At 49.0% G+C, this 21,672-nt stretch overlaps 9 protein-coding genes across 9 annotated transcripts; 3 read left to right on the forward strand and 6 right to left on the reverse strand.

Annotated features, from left to right (window-relative positions):
- Nucleotides 1–680: 680 nt before the first annotated feature.
- Nucleotides 681–1,582, reverse strand: FTJAE_8428 (uncharacterized protein; the record flags this gene model as incomplete). Its single annotated transcript, XM_037355243.1, has 3 exons — nt 681–885; nt 945–1,039; nt 1,349–1,582. 3 exons carry the CDS (start codon nt 1,580–1,582, stop codon nt 681–683), a joined length of 534 nt encoding a protein of 177 aa, XP_037204477.1.
- A 4,036-nt stretch (nt 1,583–5,618) lies between these two features.
- On the forward strand, nt 5,619–6,191 carry FTJAE_8429 (cupin domain protein; the record flags this gene model as incomplete). Its single annotated transcript, XM_037355244.1, has 1 exon — nt 5,619–6,191. The coding sequence occupies one exon, from the start codon at nt 5,619–5,621 to the stop codon at nt 6,189–6,191; it is 573 nt and encodes a 190-aa protein (XP_037204478.1).
- Nucleotides 6,192–7,173: 982 nt separating this feature from the next.
- Nucleotides 7,174–8,613, reverse strand: FTJAE_8430 (5-methylthioadenosine s-adenosylhomocysteine deaminase; the record flags this gene model as incomplete). The annotated part of the gene is made up of 1 exon (XM_037355246.1): nt 7,174–8,613. The coding sequence occupies one exon, from the start codon at nt 8,611–8,613 to the stop codon at nt 7,174–7,176; it is 1,440 nt and encodes a 479-aa protein (XP_037204479.1).
- Nucleotides 8,614–9,206: 593 nt separating this feature from the next.
- Nucleotides 9,207–10,732, forward strand: FTJAE_8431 (fumarylacetoacetate hydrolase; the record flags this gene model as incomplete). Its single annotated transcript, XM_037355247.1, has 5 exons — nt 9,207–9,293; nt 9,354–9,461; nt 9,528–9,731; nt 9,786–10,293; nt 10,353–10,732. 5 exons carry the CDS (start codon nt 9,207–9,209, stop codon nt 10,730–10,732), a joined length of 1,287 nt encoding a protein of 428 aa, XP_037204480.1.
- Nucleotides 10,733–10,782: 50 nt separating this feature from the next.
- On the reverse strand, nt 10,783–13,116 carry FTJAE_8432 (fungal transcriptional regulatory; the record flags this gene model as incomplete). Its single annotated transcript, XM_037355248.1, has 6 exons — nt 10,783–11,196; nt 11,254–11,719; nt 11,848–12,187; nt 12,240–12,472; nt 12,521–12,937; nt 13,097–13,116. 6 exons carry the CDS (start codon nt 13,114–13,116, stop codon nt 10,783–10,785), a joined length of 1,890 nt encoding a protein of 629 aa, XP_037204481.1.
- A 267-nt stretch (nt 13,117–13,383) lies between these two features.
- On the reverse strand, nt 13,384–14,130 carry FTJAE_8433 (asp Glu Hydantoin racemase domain protein; the record flags this gene model as incomplete). The annotated part of the gene is made up of 1 exon (XM_037355249.1): nt 13,384–14,130. One exon carries the CDS (start codon nt 14,128–14,130, stop codon nt 13,384–13,386), a length of 747 nt encoding a protein of 248 aa, XP_037204482.1.
- A 981-nt stretch (nt 14,131–15,111) lies between these two features.
- FTJAE_8434 (uncharacterized protein) lies at nt 15,112–15,845 on the reverse strand (the record flags this gene model as incomplete). The annotated part of the gene is made up of 3 exons (XM_037355250.1): nt 15,112–15,265; nt 15,316–15,417; nt 15,469–15,845. 3 exons carry the CDS (start codon nt 15,843–15,845, stop codon nt 15,112–15,114), a joined length of 633 nt encoding a protein of 210 aa, XP_037204483.1.
- A 1,687-nt stretch (nt 15,846–17,532) lies between these two features.
- Nucleotides 17,533–18,738, forward strand: FTJAE_8435 (uncharacterized protein; the record flags this gene model as incomplete). Its single annotated transcript, XM_037355251.1, has 1 exon — nt 17,533–18,738. The coding sequence occupies one exon, from the start codon at nt 17,533–17,535 to the stop codon at nt 18,736–18,738; it is 1,206 nt and encodes a 401-aa protein (XP_037204484.1).
- Nucleotides 18,739–19,186: 448 nt separating this feature from the next.
- On the reverse strand, nt 19,187–21,632 carry FTJAE_8436 (uncharacterized protein; the record flags this gene model as incomplete). The annotated part of the gene is made up of 2 exons (XM_037355252.1): nt 19,187–21,262; nt 21,324–21,632. The coding sequence occupies 2 exons, from the start codon at nt 21,630–21,632 to the stop codon at nt 19,187–19,189; spliced, it is 2,385 nt and encodes a 794-aa protein (XP_037204485.1).
- Between the last annotated feature and the right edge of the window lie 40 nt (nt 21,633–21,672).

Consider the following 21,672-nt stretch of genomic DNA (forward strand, 5'->3'; position numbering starts at 1 on the left):
GATGCAAAGCTGAGCCGCAGTTAAGCCAGCGAGCTAGGAGGCCATAAAAGCAGCAATCTTGGTATGTCACTTGTCGCTTGAGTTTCGTCTCACAATACCATTATATATACAATTACCAACCTGCCCACGCCATAATCTGTCCCAGGGACCGCACTGCAGTACAGATGATATCGTACTCATCGAGCTTGCATCGTATACAAGAAGGGGGATTGATGCCCGGTTCGCGAAGCCAGTAGTTGTCAAATGGTCATCTAAAGCATCTCAGGTGAAAGTGAAAACGCTTTAGCATACACAGCTCAATGATATAGTATGAAAGAAATCGTATGCCATGTGTCGAATAAGAATACATGGAGATCGTTGAGGACCATAGACAGAATGTTCGAAAATTTGGTTGAGACTATTTTCGTCGAGATAGTTGAGGAATCTGAGCTTAGGCGGGACCTGGGCCCTAGCGTTGAGGCATGGAAGATGTTCTGAGTTGATCATAAAGGTCTTGCTGATCATGGAAGCAGGCTTCTATGCCCCTTCTTTGCATCGGGATCCCGGCCCTTTTCCAACACGGGGAAGCCGTACCGTTTGACCAAAGCATCCCAGATGCGGCGGTGGACAAGGCAGCAATCATCGTTCTTCCATAGATCCTTTCATCCGTCCTCGGAATACACGAGAGTCTCGACCGCTTTCTATGCTTCGGAGTCAGTGCTCATTGTTCCTTTCTTTTCCTGGTACCCAGGTTTCCCCTCCCTCCAGACAACTCGGTCGGGCTGTTCGTCTGCCTTGTATTTACTGAGCACGAGATACTTAGCACCAGGGCGGTTACGACCATCTTCCTTAATGACCCACCGGATGAGTCCCCTGGTCCAGCGTTTTCCGAAGTCGTTCGTGAATCTAAAGATATTAGGCAGGCGTACCGCCTAAGAAGGCAAGGAAAGTAAAACGAAGATTACCTAAACAGAGTAATCAGGTCTGCGCTTTCGGCAATTTCCCACAGACAAGTAACGAGGCCCTCCTGGAACGAAATCGAGTCGAAGTCAAACACGGTCTGTTAAACAAATGTTAGAATATATTTGCACACCCTTACTGATGTTGAGTTGGGAGCTCATGGATCACTCAATCCTCTTCCGGTCGTCTCTCTGACGGTGCCGTCAGAACGCCACAACAAGGTACCGCTCCCGTACGGCCACTCCTTTCCCGGTGGTACGATTATCGCACCTTGTCGACTGGAGGAATCTATCACGACATAGGTTTTGAAGCATCGGCATATCCTATGCATCCCAACGTTATACATTCGGAAGTCATACTTCGAAGGATAATTTGCCTCCAAGGCCTTGGACACCCGGATTGCGAGTACCGTACAGGCGCCGCTTGCTGACAAAGCCTCAACTCCACGCTGGTTGACGAGTCTTTCGTAGTCTTCCCACTTGGTGTGTTCCAGCGCTTTCTTTGGGGCTACAACAAAGTCTTCGAAGGAAATATTGAAGTATGGCAATAGATTGTCGATCATCTTCATATGGGTAAACAACGTTTCCCCATGTGCAAACGTATATGCATCAGTCGCAATCGGGTCTAGTTCAAACCCCGACATGTTTGGTTGCCGTCACTGTTATTGTATTGGCAAGAGAAAGTTCTAGTAACCACAAAGGCGACTGGAGATGAACTAAAAAGACCTTTAGAGACGAACGACAGAGGTGAAAGACAGAGAACTACCTTGTCCAGTTTTCGAGATGAAAACAATAAGTTAGATGTTCGAGTTATCCAAAGATGTTTCGGGTGAGATACACGGGTGAAGCGCGAGATGCCAAAAGGTTGCTGTTGAGTGCGGATGTTGAGTGATCAAAAAGTGATGATATGGGGAGGTGTTGGGAAACTCGGGAGGTGTTGGGAAACTCGGGAGGTGTGCAAGATCTGTGTCTGCAGGAGTGGGGCTTCCTACAGTCGGGTCACTAGGAGTTTCTTCTCGAACTGTCAGTGGCAGACTGGGAGCATGTCACATGATAGGCCATAGCCTGTTCCTCCAGCCTCGGTCACGTCATTCTTCTCGCTTCTGTAGCCTCTGCCTGGTCTGAGGTTGGGTCTAGCGCTTGAACTGGAGTCACATGCCGAAGTTCTGAGCCTATGATAGGCTCTACAAGTCTGCTGCGCCCATTCACTCCAGTCTCGTCGTCACAGCGACCGCCGAGCAGCAGTCACGTCCACTGGGGCGCGGGGCCCGCGGGGTGAACGCGTTCCTGCTGTGGGACAGGAGAACCAAGTGACTCAAGACGAAGAGATGTGGGCGGATGGCAGGGCCAGAACTTGTGTTTGCGGCCAGGGGGGTGACCTAACTAAGCACCAGCGGACCTTGGCCCCGGAGTCAGAAGCAGGAGATTGAGACAGTAGAATTGAGACAGGATGAAGAGTCTGTAGTCAAGGGGTCTTCTAAGTCATCCTAAGTCAGTCTAAGTTATCCTAAGATTTCCTAAATTATCCTAAGTTATCCTAAACTTATCTAAACCTTTAGCGCTTTGGGATCATCCAAGTTGGCTACTCGGTGGTCAAGATCAAGTCCAGTTCTTTCACGTGATAGCTAGAAGTTCGCTAGCGTTCAACAAACCCTACCAAACTAAAGTAGCATGGATGTGTCGTGTTGACGAGTAGCATTACATGGCAAGAGACATCTGTACCCTGGATGGGGTAAGGGCAGATCGACGTGAGTTGTCAAGCGAGAGCCGCATCTATCTTGATGGCGGCCGATGTAACTTGGCCACCCGGGATCATGTCACTGTGTATCCTTGCGTAACGTCATCACTGCATCATGTTTATTTTATTTCTCGGGCTCGGTTCGACTTCGGCTCGTATTCGAAAGGGCTCGTGTGGCGGTTACGGTGTTACCTTCATTGTGCTAGGTAACTCGGTGTAGGTTGGCGGGCTGGCGATAGCTTCGTCTCGGTAGGCCTCGGTCGGAAGGACGAAAATGTTCGCTTCGCTGGTCAGTGCACGCGTGTCTTGTCGATCTTCATCGCGGTCCCCGTCGCGGTCGTAGTCGTAGTCATGGTCAAGCTTTCGCCTGATGTCGATTCTCCGCCCGTAAGACTGTTGACTGTAGTCGGACAACTGAACCGCGATCGAGAGTAGATCCAGACTTCACATTCGAACTTGGGTGGCAAAGACGCTGCCCCTTGTTCTCCAATCCGGGATCTTCGTTGTCAGCATGCACGTCATCGACATCGGCCTCGCAGCTGTCCCTGTGTCTATTAGCCTTTTGACTCTCATTTCCCACCTTTCATCCACTCTAATTTTCAGCTTAGCGGCCGCGCAAAGATTCCCGCGTCTTTTGATACCATTCTCCTCGTGATTTTGTGATGGAAATGTGACAAGGAAAGGAGCTGGGTACATCAAAGATCAGGCTGTGACAATGCAACGCGGGGAATCATGATCCCTACCGCCACGTACCTTGTCCTACCCCGAGCTGACCACAGTGACTGCACTTTGAGATTAGCAATCAATATTACTGAAACGTATTGGACAACCAGGGCCACTTGGTGGTACTGAGCCAAAGGAAAACATTCCGTACTGTGAGGTCTCAGCGTGACATTCCCCAAAACATCAAACATTACCGCTATTCACCTGTGACTCCATCTCCTCCATCTCCGCCTTCAGACCTCGACATCACTGGACGACGACTCCTGCGTTTGAGGCTCTCCCTTTCACAGCATACGACAAAGCAGCATTGCCCATAGACCTTGCTCCGTCCGCTTTTCCCTCAGCCGAAGTTCGAAAGAGGTCCTGATCATTCAGCCTCGTCCACTGCACCGCCGACCCCAGTTTCGACCGCCGCCCTCGATACCGATCGACGATGTCTTCTTGATGCTTCTTTCTTCGAAAGCCTCGTGGTTGTCTCTGTGGCGAGACTTCCCCGTTGAACACTACACCAGGAACCATCGGCGACACTCTGCGTCAACGATGAGAGCCTGACCACAAAATCCCTCAGCACTTTGGACAAGCTTCACTGAAGCTTGCCCAATCTGCCGTACACCTCAGGCGCCCTTGTTCAATTGTGCTTGCACTCTGTCTCTTCACCATTTCATTCTGATCATGTCCTTTGTGAGCCCCTTTTCATCTCCCTTGTCTGCTGTTCGATTCCCTTCGGTGATTGCACCGTCCTCCTTGTTTGCATTGCGTCAAACCGTCCATTCTCTCTTGCTCGCCTGTAGCATCGTCGTGGCTGCCTGCTGACCCAAATGCCACGCCGTGGTCGCTTCTCAAGGCTCCTTATATTCGAACCCTCCTTCGATCGAACGATATCTCGCCCTTGACACTGTCTTCGTCCCCTTCCCATTACCCAGAGTCTCCGAACGCTTCAACTCGTACTGTCAGAAAGCCGACCCCTCGTCGCTCTCAAGCCAGCGCTCTTCGACATCATTACAAAGCTGCCTGGCGTTTCGACATTCGTCACCATCGGCGCTGGCCGAGCCGACATGTCCTTTGAAGCGACGCGTTTCACGTTTCTTCCGTTGATGGCGAGTTCATTCTTGATGGACATTCCGCCGGCTGCGCTCAAGTCCCGATGACGCCGTACCCAGCGACGGATACCGCAGAGCCGAAACATTACCTTGCAAGATTTTGGCGAAAGCTATGCCATCCACAGAAGCGACAGGCCTCGATACATATACTCCAAGACTTGCGCAGTCTTTGCTCTTCTGTTGGACTCCCGTTCCGTACCTGCGCTCAAGTTCAACGTCGTCCCAGACCGCGGAAGCTTCTCAGACTCCTTCTTTGCCTCGTTCCGACAACCAGGGACTGAGGCAGTTCGCGACCGCTAATCTTGCCCAGCCTCTTGAAAGTCTTTGCCGTTTGCCGATACTTGCCAACTTCCGATGAACATTTCGTTGACACTTTCCCAGCGCGCGTTTGTGAAAACGCAATGCGCCCGAGGGTCAGTTGTGTCTCGACACAGAACCATCGTGAACCTTGTTTGTCATTGCGGCGGACTCAACCATTGTACTCAGAAGAACTTCCCCGCTGTAGCTGTTCTTCAAGCGGTCTACAAAGCTTGGGCTTCTAGGACCATTGCCGTTGTCGACCCGTTCATTGCAGTGCTCAAGAGCTCTGCCAAAAGGTCACGGCAAACATGGCACGATGCTTCAAACGCTGTAGCGATGTAAGCAACCTGTTCCGTAACCTTTGGACCACTGTGACTAGACTTACAGTCGGAGATGACGAAGTCTCGACCGACCACGACGAGAGGCAAGTTGCTCGACTCACAGTTCCTCTTCGTTGATCCGGCCTGTTCTTTTGCGATCACCAGAAACTGCGGACTCGTCGGCACAGGAATGCGACCGAAAGGACATCAACCAACGTCTCGCACCCATGGCCTACATATTTCTTTGGTCATACAGAAGGCATCGTCCTTATGGCTCTGCAGTAGAATTGTCAACACTCGGGCCGACTTTGTTGTCGCCCAGTCAAGCCAATACCATCGGGCCGTGTTTCGGACGACACTAAGAACGATCCCGACCTGGAAACTGTTCTCCACATCCCGAATCCTACACAAGACATAAAGCGCGGAATTCGATGCTGCTGGATTTTCCTTGCTTAGAGAAACATCTGAACTCCAAAGAAGAATCATCCAACTAATCACCATGTCTTCAAACTCCGACCGCCCAAAAGCGCTTCCCTCGATCCACCGCTTCATCACAACACACGACTCGAGCGGCAAATCATGTTACTCCAAAGATCTCGACGAGTCATTGAACTTCTGGGAGGTCAGTGCAGGCGAGGGAAACTCTGCCGACTTTGAGCTCGGCTACGTCACCGAAGGACTACCGATACCGCTTGCAAATGACAAAGATCTTTCGACGTTCAAAGAAGCATATGCAAACAAACAGAAGTCGGGTTTAGTAAAGCATGGTGGTACCATCTTGCGGTATTGTGATATCCCTCCAGCCTCAAAGTCGCAGATGCATCGTACCGTCAGTCTCGACTATGGCATCCTCATCAATGGCGAGCTGGAGTGTTTACTGGACTCGGGAGAGACCCGGACTATCCACCCGGGGGATGTTGTGATTCAGAGAGGGACAAATCACCAGTGGTTCAACAGAACTGAGAAGTGGGCTAGGATTGTGTTCATCTTGTTCCATGCGACGCCGGTCGAGATCAATGGCCGTGCATTGGGTGAAGACCAGGGAGGAATGGAGCTGCCAGATTCGCATTAGATTCCTCACGACAACGTGCAAGTTGCACCCATGTATTTCTGAGCTCCTCCCGTGCTCCGATTCATAGATATGTATAGACAACTATACTCAGCGAGCATTATGAGCATCTACTATCAGTCCAACTCAGCGAAAAACCCGTCCACGTCCCCGCGCATTGCAGCAACCCTCCTGACACAATGTATCACCCTTGAAGTGCCTAACTCCAACAGCATACCGTGCTTTTGGCTTCGTGGTGTCGACTACCAGGGATAAGAAGAAGCACTGCTGTCTCACGGAGCCATAACCGACTTAGTCTACACTCTGCAACTCGTGGGCTGTGGAACCGGCTGTTTGAGAGGCAGTAACCACAACTATCAGCAAGCATTAATCTTTATCAACCGGGCCAATACCCCACTAGGGACCTTAAATGGTTGCGTTGGATCATTGGTTGCCACTGTCCTTACTGGCCAAACAACTATTCCTCGCCCCCCCCCCCCCTATAGGGAGCAAGAAAACCTCGGACGTAAAAGGAGGATACTGAAATAAACTTAGTAAGAAGTCACCTAAGTTCAAATAACCTTGTTCAAGATTATCTAAAGCTTTCTCTCACTTAGGGTCAAGGCCTTGAAGTTTTCTTGCCTCTCGCAGCCCCCAATACGCTGACTTGATTCTTAGTATTATTGCACTGGTCCTCGGCCGTATGCGAGTGAGTATCGACGACGGCATTAGAGAATACCAGCGGCTTAAAAGCATTGCATTTAAAAGGTCACTCGACGGCGAGTACGTTTTCAATGAGAAGAATCTCGGTCCTGAGACCAAGGCTATCATCGCGAAGTAGTTGGGTAAGATAGATGGGGCCCATCTTGGCCTATTGAAGTTGATGCAAGTTAACATGTAATGTTAGAAGATGACCTCTCAGTTGGCGAGTTTCCTCTTTACGGTATGTGTAAAATATAATTGTCAAACAATCAATTCTCTCCACAACAAGGTCAAAAAAAGATGTTCATGCTGACATGTCTTTTACATGAAACATATCCATCCAAAGTTTCCTAGCTGCTGTCAGATCAATCTTAGAAGCCTCAGTCCTGATACGTTCTGCGCGAAGAATGACCTCCGCTTTTAGCCTCTCCCAATCAACTGTCAACTTTCCGTTCCGCTTTTTGATCTGACCATCGATGATGACGGTATCGATATCCTTCACTGACGAATGAAACACGACTGACCCAACTGGATCACCCACCGGAATATTCTCAATATCATCACAGCGGATGAGAACAAGATCTGCTTTCTTCCCAACTGCAATGGAACCAATGAGTTCTTCCATTCTCATCACCTCTGCACCCCCCAGCGTCCCCATTCGAAGGATGTCTGCTGTCTTGCGATTAATGGAAAGTGGAAACCCTTGATCGTTTTCCTGGGCTCGACGAGCTTGTAGTGCGAGCCGCATCTGAGCGATAAAGTCATTTCCCTGATTGGAAGTAATATCTATGCCCAAGCATGTGCGACAACCTTGATCAGAAGCTTGGAAGACGATGGGAAATCCCATACCCATCTGTAACTCTGTATCTGGCGTACCGACGATGGAAGCACCCGACTCCTTGATCGCCTGAAGCTCACTCTCGGTGAAGGACGAACCATGGCTGAAGACGAGGTCTGGTCCCAGAATACCTTTATTGGCAAGGCTTTGTACAACCTGGCGTCGCGCTAAGTCATAGGGCCCCATCGCAACGTGCATGGTGATTATGCGTGCTCCAAGCTCTCTCGACTGTTCGATCTGCATGATGGTCTCTTCAATAGGCAGAGATTCTGGCTCATCTGGAGCTACACCGAATGTGAGAAGATGCTCGGCTGGATCGTTCTGACCAAAGAACTTGTCCCTTATCCTGGCAGCATCGCTAAGCCGCGACGCATGGGAGAAGCCTTTCGGATCAAGCTGATCGGGCAAAGGTGGGTTGGCATAGAAGCCATAACAGAATGTTCCCCTGATCCCAGCGTCTTGGAGTGCCCTCACAGCCGTATCGGCATGATCCGGCGAGTTGATGATATGGCAGTGCTCGAGAACAGAAGTCACACCGTTATTGATAAGACTCAGTGCTGCAACATAAGTAGACAGGTACACATCATCAGGTGTATATAAGCTTCCATAAATGGTTCGCATATTGACAGTGTAGTCAAAAAGCGACCAGTCCGTTGCAACACCCCGCAAAAGCTGCTGCCACATATGATGGTGGCCATCGACAAAGCCCGGCGTAACGATGCATCCTTGGCCGTCGACAACAGTGACATTGCCTTCGGCAGGTTTTGGCAGAGCTTGCCCAATCGCAACGATTCGGTCATCTTGGATGAGAATGTCGGAGTTTGCCACGGTACCAATTTGTGGGTCTACTGTCAAGACCGTCGCATTCTTGATGAAGATGAAGTTTGGAGGGGAAGTAGAAGACATCTTGAAGTTATTCCTGCTAAACCAACACAAAGGTGATTAAGATTGGTGAGAAGGATGACTTTTCTTCCACTGTAAGCATTAGGATTATCTATATATGTAATTAGACCTACTATATGCTGACATAGGAAGATTCATGAGGGGGCGTAGCGTGGCCCCGAGTCCAACCCCGAGTCCGACGTCCGAAGCTCCACTCCAGCGGACTCCGGCCCGAACAAACATGACGCATGGCGTAAGGAGGGATTCCGTCGGCTTACCTCAGATTGCGCGGATTTACATGTAAATACTACATAAATTGTCATAGTGACTTCAGGCTCAATCCTTCAATACTTCTTTATAACTTCGGTCAACGCATCATCCTCTCAATAAACCTGGACTCTCCGTGATCGACAGGACAAACGCGAGAGTTTTCTGTCCCCAGTCGTATATCCATACTAGGGGAGGAAAAAAACTCAGGACCTTGATCCTAAGTATTGAAAAGACTTAGGTAACTTGGTATAAACTTAGTATAACTCTGCTAAGTTTATTTTGGCACATTTTACCAAGGTCTGCTATTTTCCTGCTGCCCGAGGCCACAGTAGCGAAGATCAAAGAAAATGGTTCAATACCCATTTCCGATACCGAATGGATCGCCATTCCCTATATCGAATATTCCATTCGGTATATTCCACACCGAGGGTAATGTAAGAAAATAGAGTACTCACAAAAGAATCTGCGTTCGCTTATACTTACCTACTGGATAGCTTGATCCGCGACCGGGAACGGCTGTTGGCGACTACGTTTTAGACCTTAGAGTTCTCATCCAGAACGGATTACGCGTAGATGAGTCCGTGAAAGACGCACTGGCATCCGTTAGTAACGGCGAAAGTTCGAAGAGCCTTGGTCGACTCGACTAACAAAGACATCTACTAAAACAGTCTTCACTGAATGCTTTTGCTGCGCTTGCGGCTAATGTACGCAACTCCCTCCGGAAGGCCATTCAAGAGGCTTTACGAGATGAGTCTTCCGTACTCTACCGAGAAGATACCGGTGTCATCGCAGCCGACCAAGTTACAATGCACGTCCCAATGAAGATTGGCGGCTTCACGGACTTCATGTGCTCGCTAGAACACGTTCAAACTGTATGTCAGGCTATTTTGATAACATCTTGCCAATCCCTGACCTGCACATGATAGATGGGCCGAATGGCAGGATACAGTGAAGTTCCTCAGAACTTCTTCGATCTACCAGCAGGATACAACGGCCGGGCATCATCCGTCATCGTCAGTGGCCAAAACGTCACTAGACCTCATGGTATCATTCCCGGACCCAACGGCGCAACATATGCTCCAAGCGAGAAGTTCGACTTTGAGCTCGAAATGGGAGTTTTCATCTCCAATCCAATCAAGTATGGCGAACCGACTCCAGCGTCCAGAGCTCGTGATCATGTCTTTGGGTTTGTACTTCTGAATGACTGGAGTGCGAGAGATATACAATTCTACAAGATGGCTCCGTTAGGACCATTTAACGGTAAAGCTACAGCAACGAGTATTTCGCCTTGGATCGTGACGGTTGAGGCTCTGGAGGAGGCTGGTGCACTACTAACTACCGAAGATCTGGGCTTGAGAGGAGGAAAGAGCACGACCATGCCGTTTCTTCGATGTCAATACGATGTCGCAGTAAGGGTTTCTACATCACTGTCCCGTAAGTTCTCAGAAGCATCAGCGACATCCTAGGGTTGAGGTTTCTAACATATAAAACAGGAAACGGGGTAACGGAGGACCTCCTCGGAAAGTCTGATCTTAAACACCTCCACTGGTCACCCTTCCAGATGGTAGCTCATCATAGTAGCTATGGATGTGGTCTGGAAACTGGTGATTTGCTCGGCACTGGTACGCTCTCTTCCAGCACCGAGCAGATCAAGGAGTTCGGAAGTGATCATGACCCAATTCGTAGGTCTGGGTGTTTAGCGGAGCTTGTGTTGGGCGGCACTCGGCCTTTCACCTTATCTGATGGGTCTGAATTGGTTTGGTTGGAAGACGGCGATACTGTTACTATGGAAGGATGGGCTGGTACGGGAGATCGTGCAATCGGCTTCGGAAAAGTATCAGCCAAGATTTTGCCCGCCAAGGAATTTGCTTGATGCGCCTTATGGGGCACTGGGATGTATATAGGTATCTATACATAACTAGGTCACGCCATCTGCGAGGAGAAACCCGTCAATAGGTCCAAGTCCATTTTCCAATCGACTGAATTGCCAATGTCCACGAAGTCGTCGCCAATGTCGAGAAGTCCCTCTGTCTGACACCACTCGAATAGATTATGATGATGCCAATCAGCAGTCTCAACGACGCTATGTGTTATATGTTCCACGGCCCTATCTGTAACCCCAAAATGGGAATTCGCGTAGGAGCTCGCGGAATGCTGGCCATTCGGATACTCTGGGGACTCGATATACGTAGTGGCGATGACATCTTCCTCGCGCGCTGGACTATTGACTCCTGTCATCGGGATTTCGATGGGTCTAGACTCGGCTCCTGTGATGCTATGCCGGTCGCGGTCGAACGGCCCTAGTACTAGGTCAGCAGCCCGCTGCAGGCTACTAGTCTATTTTACGCATGTCAGAATGCTCTGTTAGACAGATCAGTGGTTAACTAGACTTACCATTGGCTCTAGGTGTTCCCAGAAAGTCTGGAGAATGCTGAGTATATCGATACTATCCTGAATCAGTGTCACGAGTGCGTGGGACACATGATCCCGTGTATTTCCATCAGCATGATGTCGGCGAGCCCTTGACCTCAAGAGGGTAAGGATGATTGATGTCGACACAAAGCTAGCAAAGCCGACATGAGAGCTGAGTTTCGATACATCCTGCCGTCTGGTAAGATAGTCCCGGATCAGATGCCCGTGGTGAATGGCATGCTTGATGATTGTCTCTGCATGGGTCTGAGTCGTTGCCCCTGCGATGCCTCGTCGACCAGAGAAAAGAGAAACTAGGGGACAAAGAAGAACTATTTGGCAAAGATGGTACAATGAGTGTAGTCCTAGCAGCCGCGCAATATTGCCAGTACTCTCGTTGCCTGTAGTGTAAGGAGGAAACTGGCTCGAGTCATAAATATCTTTCGCCAACCTGGACAAGTGGAGAATTTGGGCGACGTCTGGACTCTCCTGCTTGTGTCTATTTAGAAGCTGGATTTTAACCCTTGAGAAAGAATGAAATATTAGTGTTGTCACCAGGCATCGTGATTAGGAACTTACCAAACCCCCATGAGTCTCATGTGTTCTGCCATGATTGATGAAGGAGGATTAAGCTCGTCGCTGAGACCTTCTGGCTTCCATTCCACCGTCATGTGGTAGTGATGCCCGACGTTCGCATCACTGGCAAACCCATCTGATGCAATAGGAAGGGCCACATTACAAGCTTCTTCCCAAGCGTTCTTCGCATATGCTTCAGGAAAGGAAGAGATGGACATCGTTGCCCAGCATGCCCAAAAGCAGCCGTGCTTTCTTTCTATAAGCTGCAGCCCGTTCTTTGTCCGCGTCTCGTTGTCTGAGACGTTAATGGAGCGAAATGTAGTGGCTGATGCATAGGCCATAACTAGTTCAGGCGTCAGGAGATTCAATGTTCAATTCATAGTTATTGCACATACCAGCGTTGATCCGAGCTCGGTCTAGATCTCTTGTGGCAAACCAGTATAGGTTGAGACATGAAAGAGCTTGAACTACTTGAACGGTCGGTCGATCTGTAAGGAGCCACACCTCACGTCTTGCTGACTCGGCCCAAGCATCTCCATAGCTAGCATATGTAGCAAAAGCTGCAAGTTCTGTAGAGACAGCATGACTCCCGAGCCTGGGCGATTGATATCGTGGTTTACGAAGGAATCTATACTGTTGTCAGAATAAGAGGACCGAGTTGGAAGTAGATGCTTACAATGAAGATAATGCAAATATGCTCCTCAATAGATAAGGAGGTAGACTACCATCCAGGTAAGACTCAAAGAGCTGAGTACGGTTAAAAAGCAAGGTAGCATTGTACAACCGTTCAAAATAGATATCTAAGAGCGCGAGCCCAATGGCTCGTGGCGGTAGATCATCCAGGTTGATGCCGGCAGATCCTGGAACTGCAAGTTCTATTCGCGGTGGCTCAATATCAACATGGCCAACACTGTGGATTCTTGGAGTCACCGAAGGACTTCTGACTACAGCAACATTGAGCTCTGTCGACTCTGGAGTCACTGGAGCTGCATCAGAGAAAGGGCGGGTCTGCTCGCCCCGCACAGATTCGCGACGAGCTGCGAGACGTCTACGATCGGCCAACTCAGGGTAGGCGCAGGTGACCGAGAAGCGGCTACATCGCGTGCAGGTTGGACGTTGACGGCTGCAACGAAGCTGTCGGCCCGAGTGTCAGCACATGGTCTTTCGGGGGGGGACAAGACGAGCCTTTTGCCTGCGGCATCTCTCACAGGCTGTACGTGAGAGGGCGCCATCAGATCCCGGATGCGGAGACCTAGCGTCGACTGCACTCATGATTGTTAGTAGATAAAATTAATCGCGTTTGTTGATGACCGGACGAAGCGTTGGTGAATGAATCGGGATTTCGGTTGTCCATAAATATTTCGGGCCGAAGGTCGCCCCGCAAAATGTGATTATTATTGCCGAGAACATACCCGTAGCCTTGAGTCATTCTCACATGCCATGCCAGTATGGGAAAAGCTCAAATGACTGGTGGTATTTTCTGCGCAGTGATAATTCAATTGCGATGGCATTGCGATGCCTATTTCCAATGTACAAGAACTAAGGCGATTTGTCTTCGTCTCCTTCGCAGATCCATATTCCTAGCTCCTGCGCATGAATAGCAGCTGGTTCAAACAGCGGAACATCTCCAACATCTTCTTGCTTTAGCACAAACCCTAAATCCGTACTACCTAGTATGATGCCTTGAGCTCCCCTATCGATAAGCTTCTTGGCTTGCTCACCGAACATCTTTCTTGTTGAGTCTGTCACAGAAGCAACACCCTTCGCCACTTCTTGAAGCATGCCTCTGTTAACTTCCTCAATATCCTCTGGTGTTTCCGGGATCAGAATCTCAAAACCAGCTTTTTTTAGCATAGCCACGAAGAAATCCGGATCATCTGAATCGAGCATCGAGATTTTGGGCCCGAGCAGGCCAAGCTTCTTCATTGATGGATGATTGTTGGTGATGTGGAGTGCGAGACAGTCCGCGATGTGAAACAGCGGGACACGAGCCGCTGAGTTGTCATCAAATAACTTTTTGGCGACCTTGTGTGCGAGAATGGCACAGATCGCGATGCCATCAACTCTGTCGCTCAGAGATCGGATTGGTTTCTTGTAGACCTTTGCGAACTCATCCCAGTCCCCTTTCATGGCATGCTGGATCATTTCTTCGAGGTTGGCGCTGTACAGATATAACGGGGCTGATGCTCGATCGCCCAGTTTGATTCTGACGACTTTGTTGATGATGCTGTAGTAGAGGGCTGTGACATCTGGTGTCATGCCTCCAAGCAATAGAAGAGTCCTCATCTTTACTTTTCTGATATCTCGATCGTACAATTTTCGAGGGGACAGATGTGCGGTAGAGAAATGTTAGGAATAAAAGTTGCAGCAATTATGACTCAAGTAGGAATATGACAGTGAAAGGGCGCAAATGTGGGTACATGATGCTGACGTCAATCTCATAGCATCGCTTCACTGATAAGGGCACTAGTACCGTCGTTCTCATCTTTAATATTATCTAAAAAAATAATCCATTACATCTTGTCCCTATTTCTTCTCTCGTTTTTGAAATGTTTATGGAGAGGCTCTGCTATACGAGAAACGTTATGTCATTAGAGGCCAGATTCTCCTCAAAGCTTAACATCATAGTGTCTTGCAAAGCTTTCTCGACAATGGCTATGCAGTCAATCTCGACCTGGCAGCTGTGAATTAGTCTATCACCCATTTTTTGATAGGCGGACAGTTCACCTTGGCGCCTTTGCCCAGTTCTGAGACTGTCACACAGACCCGCGCAGGCTTGGGATTGGGGATCGTCCCAATATCCATAGGAGAGTCAGCGCTCTTCATTAGGATATTTGAACATGACACCTACAAACTTCATTCATTGCCGCATAGTCGTTGATGTTCGTCAGGTATATGACTTCTCTCATGTTTAAACTCCATTTCTGATCCGTTGAGGAAGGGGCTTGGCCTCGTATGTTGCCATTCTTGCTGGTTTATTGTTCTAAACTTCGATCTGACATTATCAATAACGCTCCCAGTTCGATAAAGTCAACTAGTGAGCATGATTCACTGGGGGCTAAACACCGTCCTCCATGGGTTCAATGGCTAGCCAATGAGTTTATTTCACTGTCTGGCATTCGATGAATACGGCCTGTAAAATCCTTAATCCTTCGGCGTAGTGACTCGCCGGCTTGGCCACATCAAAGCTGGAGTAGAAATCCGCCTCTCCAAATCCTCTTAGGCACCTCTTCCTGAGTCCACAGTGACCTTATTTGATTTACACCTTTAGTTCGGTTTGACCTTCGTCACATCGAGACGGTGCACCTTGTCGTGCACCGATTGGAGAGAAGATGATGTCAAGGTAAGTAGTCCTGATGATCCAACGAATACTGCAACCCGCTGCATGGCATTGAACTGATCCATCATGGGATACGGATACCTATAAGTGTTAGCTGGCGAATCAGATCATATGTCGACAGCTATACTCACCAGCCGTTTTGGTAATAGCATAATTCAATCCAGCACCAATAAATGACAGCTAAAATGGTGCTGGTGAACATCATTCTCCTCGTGGTGACAGTCGCTCGGGGACTATATAATAGTAAGTCCGGTACCAATAGCACCGCAGGTACCAAGTGGTACCCAAGATCAGCCCAGGTATTGATGACAAGGTCGGCTGGCATGAGCAGAGATGGATCATGGAATTTGATAGACCAGTACAAGACTGCGATCATGACTTCGAGAGGTGTCGCAAGAAGTGAGATGGCATCCTTGGTCCTTGAGAAGCCGCCATGTCTCGTAAGATCTGCGATGAGGCCAAGGCTTGATGTGATAAGAGATAAGGTGAGGCCTACGACAGTGAGAAGCTGGAAGTACCACCCGAAAGAATCAGAGTATGCTGAGTCCCATGTTGTCAAGAGGTAAAAGCTGTAGGAAAAGGAGAGCGTTCCAAGACCATGCAGAAGGATCTTGGTAGGGCTAGCCTGCGCAGGGGAATTGTTTGTAAGAGTGTATGCCATGTTCAACTCGGTTGACTTTCAGAAGTTGAAGCCATGAAGATGGCGCTTCGCAGGATAACAGGATTATATCAGGGCTCGGATGCTGTGAACAAGAACTGCAAGGAAATCTATTAATAACCCCCAGCGGCAGCAAATTTTCCTTCGGACCCCAAAGTGCACGATAATGGCTCAGCCTCAGAGGTACTGATAAGATCACAGCAAGGATGGGTGCCATTTACATGGGTGTAATCGCGTACCAGATTTAGTGCTTATTTTTCCGGTGGAGCGAAAATAGCTCGTGTCTCCTGCAGATTCGTCCCCATTCTCTTACATGAGCGGGCTCAAGCAGAAAACGGTGAATGACCCAATAATAGTGAGAAAGAAGGACTTGCGTAAAACGTAAGCGCTGTTGGCGGGTTTCTGGGTAGCGTGGTGTCGTGACTCCATGAAGAGCTTTCAGCTGCCATTATCAGGCTTGCAGCAGATGGTGCAATGCAATAATACCATGATACCCGAGACATGATAAGAATACTCCGTACTGGTTGTGTTATTATCTACTAATTACCAGTGCAAAGTGTCTCTGAGGATAAGACAGCTGCGGCTGAGATCGAAGAGTTACATGAGTGGTTCCACATGCCATCTTGTTCAACACACCACAGTCTTCGGAAGAGATTTTACTCTGCAGCAGCTCGACTTTTCCAGCACCACGTGGCGGAGCATCATTACCTCAAATACCCCAACGAAGCCAATAACGAGTGTGTCCATGCGAGGCCAATGCAGCAGGGGCCATAAGGCTTTTGACTAAGCGCCCGTAAAGTGATCCTAGACATCGGCACCACCAGGCTAGGGGAGGAAAGAAAACACAGGACCTTGATCCTAAATGATAGAAATACTTAGGTAATATAGCCTAAGCTTAGGATAACTTTTACTAAGTTTATTTTGACACCCTAAACTTAGGTCTCGTGTTTTCCTGCCCCCCGAGGCCAGGATATGACTGACAAAAAAGCCCTCAAAGTTCGACAGTTTCGGGTATCTCGGGTCATTTTTAGGCTGCTGTAGTATTCGTAAGGCTTACAGGGCGCAGTGCATATGCGGCTGTAGGGCATTAACCAATATGTACAAGGTATCTTGCAGAAAGAAAGTGGATCTGCGGAATACAAGCCGGAAGGAGTAACAGCATCATCGATTTCTTCCGTGTACTACCATTTCTAGAAGGCCGGGAGAAATTCCCTCATGTCAAGTGGCTATTCTTGTACTACATAGTGGCTTATAGGTTTCAGATACCCGTTCGACTTAGCAATACCAAGCTTTTTGAGGTCCTGGCATGTGAAGAAGACCCAGTAGACGCGGCCTGGCCCGTCCGCAATGCACTAAAATAGTACACATGATACCATGCCAGCTGGCATTTTAGACCCCGATCGTGCATGAGATAAGTGACATCGCGGGTATCATGACAGAGTTAGTTTATTCAGCGGCGCTTATGGGACTTCACCCTTGACTCTCAGGGCTGAGCTAGTCAGCCCCCAAAGATTAGAAACTGTTCCAGACCTGAGGATATCATGGTGAAATTTGAGAGTATGGATGTTGGGATAGATTACAGGTTATAAGGCTGTACATAAAGTAGCCTGGATCCACAGATCGACATAACTTCATACGAGTTAGTTGACAACCACTACCACTTGTCGCTGAAGCAATGTTTCTCTCCGTCATGCCTGTCCTCGCTGTTGTTCTCTTAGCTCTCGCACTTAGAGCTACGTTCAACTACTACCGTGGTCCACTTTCACACCTCCCTGGGCCATGGTACACCTACTTCAGTGGTCTTCCATTGTTATACACAAGAGCAATTGGAACTAGTCGTCAGCATCTTCGCCATCTCCACAAGGTTCACGGTCCAGTCGTCAGAGTTGGACCGAAGGAAGTATCCATCAACAGCGTCGATGGCTACTACAAAGTACACGGCGTGGGTAGCCACTGCCTGAAAGCACCCGTCTTTGACCATATCCGCTTCAGCCATTCATCTATGCTCTTCACCATGCGAGATCCTCGTATCCACTCTGAGCGCAAACGGATCATTGGTAGAGGCTTTTCGTCAATAAAGGATGAACAGGAAGTGAAAATTCGTCGACTGGCCAGTCAGGCAGTAGCCAGCATCAAGAACGAGGCCGAGAAAGGCCAGGCTGATGTCTACAAATGGTGGCGCTGCCTCGCTGTTGATGTCGTCAGTGAGATGTCTTTCGGCAAATCATTCAACTTATTGCATTCGGGTGGGAAAGGTCTACCGCTCTATACGGCCTTGAGCAATGCTGGTCCTTCTGTGGTTTGCCAAGCAGTACTCCCCCGAAGACTCATATCTCTGTTCAAGTGGTCTCCTGTTACCTGGCTGAGAGAAGTTGGTCAAGTCACTGAAACCATCTTCAACCGAGTAACAGCAGCCCTTGGAGAACTACGAGTTTCGTCAAACTGTGGCCCAAGTATCGCCCGTCACTTGTTAAGTCAAGAGGCGAAGGGTAAGAGACCCAGCTTGAACGACGATGAGTTGAGCTCAGAGGTTGCCATGCTCCTTGTTGCGGGCTCAGATAGTACGGCTACTACTTTGACATATGCAACATGGGAAATCGTCCGGGATTCAAACCTCCGGGGACAGATCGAAGAAGAGGTCAGCAGCTTGCCGATGAACTTCACGGCCAAGGAAGTTGAAGTTCTACCCCTCTTAAATAGTGTCTTGGAAGAGGTTCTTAGGATGTATAATCCTGCAGGAGCATTAGTAGAGAGACTTGTGCCTCCGAGTGGGATCTCCGTTCATGACTGGGATATCCCAGGGGGCACGATGGTCTACACGACCGGATGGCTCATTTCCCGACTTGAAGATGTCTTTCCCGAGCCAGATAGGTATGTGACTTCTACCATGGTTTGAGTGCTGTTGCTGACTAGAGTAGATTTGACGCCACCAGGTTCCTGAATCCAACCCCAGAAATGAAACGAGCACATGTCCCTTTCAACATCGGTGCAAGGAGATGCGTTGGTATGCATGTGGCTCGGATGGAGATCCTTGTTACTTTGGCTATGCTTTTCCGCCAATGTAGAGGCTTACAGATACACCATGGTATGACAAATGAGATGATGGCGCAGGTCGGGGAATTCTTTATAGTTCCCAAGGCAGGACAGTGCAATGTCGGTATTTAAAGATAATAGATCATACACAGTAGTTAGACTTCAGCGATTACCTGGTCATCGGCGTTGTGTAAAGGCGATTTTGGCCTTGGTAGAGTTGCCATGCGCAACAATAAGAAGAATCATACAAGAATCATGTTCGGTATTGGTTCAGCCCACGGCTGTCCTACTAAAATAATCTGGTATATAGATTATGCTTCAGTACTTATGACATCTCTCAACAAGGCATCCAAGTCCAACATGTCTGAACTCTCAAGGTTGAGAGGTAGAATCCCGCCTGGCGAACTTTCCCTAAATTCTGTACCATCAAGAAAGGTCGTTCCCCATAGGCCATCCTCGGCGTCGTCCAGCACAACCCCTCTAGGAAGCCATGAAGTCGTGACTGGCAATTGTGAGCATGTACTTCTGCTCGGTCTGTCCAATGTCCCCACCATAGAACTATCCCTCCCGTCTTCCGTCATCTGGTGTACATCAGTACAGCTAGTGGGATTATTCCCGTGGCCCATTTGACCTTCAGTGTTTGATTCCTGCTGAAGCGATACTCCATGGTCTGGCTCTGCAGCCTGGCTGAAGATCGGCTCTTCTGCTTCAGAACAACTTGCTTCGCCCCTGTTGGAATAGCTTGTGAATATCGAAACCATAGCTCTCTGTACGGTCGATCGGAGCAGTTGGTTAGATGCATCCGGTCGAACTATAAGTCCATTGGACTCTAGCTCGTCGAGCATGATAGTAACTCCCTCTCGTTGCGCAAACTCCTGAATCCGGCAAAAGTCTTCAGACTGTGTCGAGTAAATGTAAATCGTAGCGGGTGGCTCCAGGCCAGGAAAGAGAATCGACCATACTGTATACCACTGTTGCTCCACAGACCCCTTACTCTTTAGAGACAACTGATTCTTTTGTTGCTGAGATATCCCTTCCAATTTTGCCGAGGGACCTCTCGTGCATGATCGATCCAACGCATGTGAGTCAAAGAGATCAAATTCTCTGAAGGTCTGGTAGCAGATTTGGCAATAGTACTTGGGTGTATGACGCCGCGTTAGATGTTGCTTCAAGTGTGCGATTGTATCGTTCTTCTTCAGGAAGCAATCCCAATACTTTTTCGAGTCCGCTTTCCAGTATGGGCACGCTAGAAACTGTGACCGCTCGTCACAATGGGGTTGACTTGTCTTGCCTTTCTTCTTGGGTGGTTCGTTTTGTCTATCTCTACTTTCATCTCCATCATCGTCGCCTTGCCGTGGATTCTTCTGTCCCCCTCTAAAGCTCGCTGTATCCCTAGCTCCAGACGAGCTTGCAGAGACACCTTTTGCAACTTGCTTTCCTTTCGAATTGCTGCTGCTTGATTCACCTCTTGTCATTACTTCGTTCTGGCAGAGAATCGCTAGACGACTGAAAACTTGGCTGAAGACGCAGTACCCTCGGCTCTTCCTATCAAATTGACCTTCTGAATCTGCAGATATTGACTCCACCTCTATATCGGATGACACAGTCGGGGAAGATGATGGGGTGAGGGACCTTATTCTCAACCTTGATGGATCAGGTAGCTCCATAGATTCTTTTGAGACCTGAGGTGGTTTTCTCAACTTGACCTCCACGTCATCAACAGAGCTTTCTACCACCTTAGTGTCTTTCTGGTCATTGTCTTGTCGTATCGCCAGTGAAGATGCCGGAAATCGAGGTTCGAAGCTTTGAAGAACAGATAAACTCGGGATGGGCAGTTGAGGCTGCAGCTCACCGCCTTGCGGTGTCTGAACGGGCTTTCCAGGTCGTGAAGCACTCCGACTTTCCCAGGGAGCTGAAACGCCGAAACCATCGATCGTTGGCTCTGAATCGATAGGCATGGCGATATCAGCCCCGAAGAACTTTCCTCGCGCTATGTAGGCTTTAGCCGAGTCTGAGTCGTCTTGCCTTCGTCTAAATGATGTATGCCGATCATCGCCATAACCCCCCTGTTGGTCTGCAGGAGGAGCCGGAGGAGGAAAAGTAAACTGCTGGGAATAATAATGATAATCCTGGTACGGATTTGGGTAGGCTCTATACTCAGAGGTACTGATATCATTGTTTTGGTGTTGTGCCTGGCTGAACCGACGACTGAAGGAACCATAAGTACGCTCCTTCGGTGGAATAGCCTCTGGGATCGTTGGAATATTCTCAGGGACAAACGCAGTAGAGGAAGAAGTTGAGACAGGTGCGAATATGCATTCTTGGTTCATTCTAGCACAATTTTGACATTTACCACCAGGCCCACTGACGAAACCACTACATCTGATCTAAGGAATATCAGCGGCATGATACTAAGCAGAATTCACTTCAACTCATTGTAAGACAAACCTTACGCTTGCGGCAATATCTGCAGGCAATTGAGGTTCTCTGTCTAGGAGCAGACGCAAACCCCGGACCAGGTTCGGAAAAAGGAAATGACGAAGGCGGGGGATATGCATGAGCGGCAAAGGGTGCAGGAGGCGGAGGTGGGTACTGATACTGAGAAGTTGGTAGAGCTGGACCATAGGCCGGTACATTTGGTTGAATGACCTGAGCGGGGCTGTTTGGTGGCGGGTAGTTGTGGGAGGAATACTGAGGCTGTGAGGATGGGCCCGACTCTACCGTCGAAGGTCCCTCGTTGGACGGAGATCCATGCATATTCGAGGCAGTTTGCGGTTAAGATGTTTAGATGGTTGAC

This window comes from Fusarium tjaetaba, assembly GCF_013396195.1.
Source record: "Fusarium tjaetaba strain NRRL 66243 chromosome Unknown NRRL66243_c0000182, whole genome shotgun sequence".
Lineage (NCBI taxonomy): Eukaryota > Fungi > Ascomycota > Sordariomycetes > Hypocreales > Nectriaceae > Fusarium > Fusarium tjaetaba.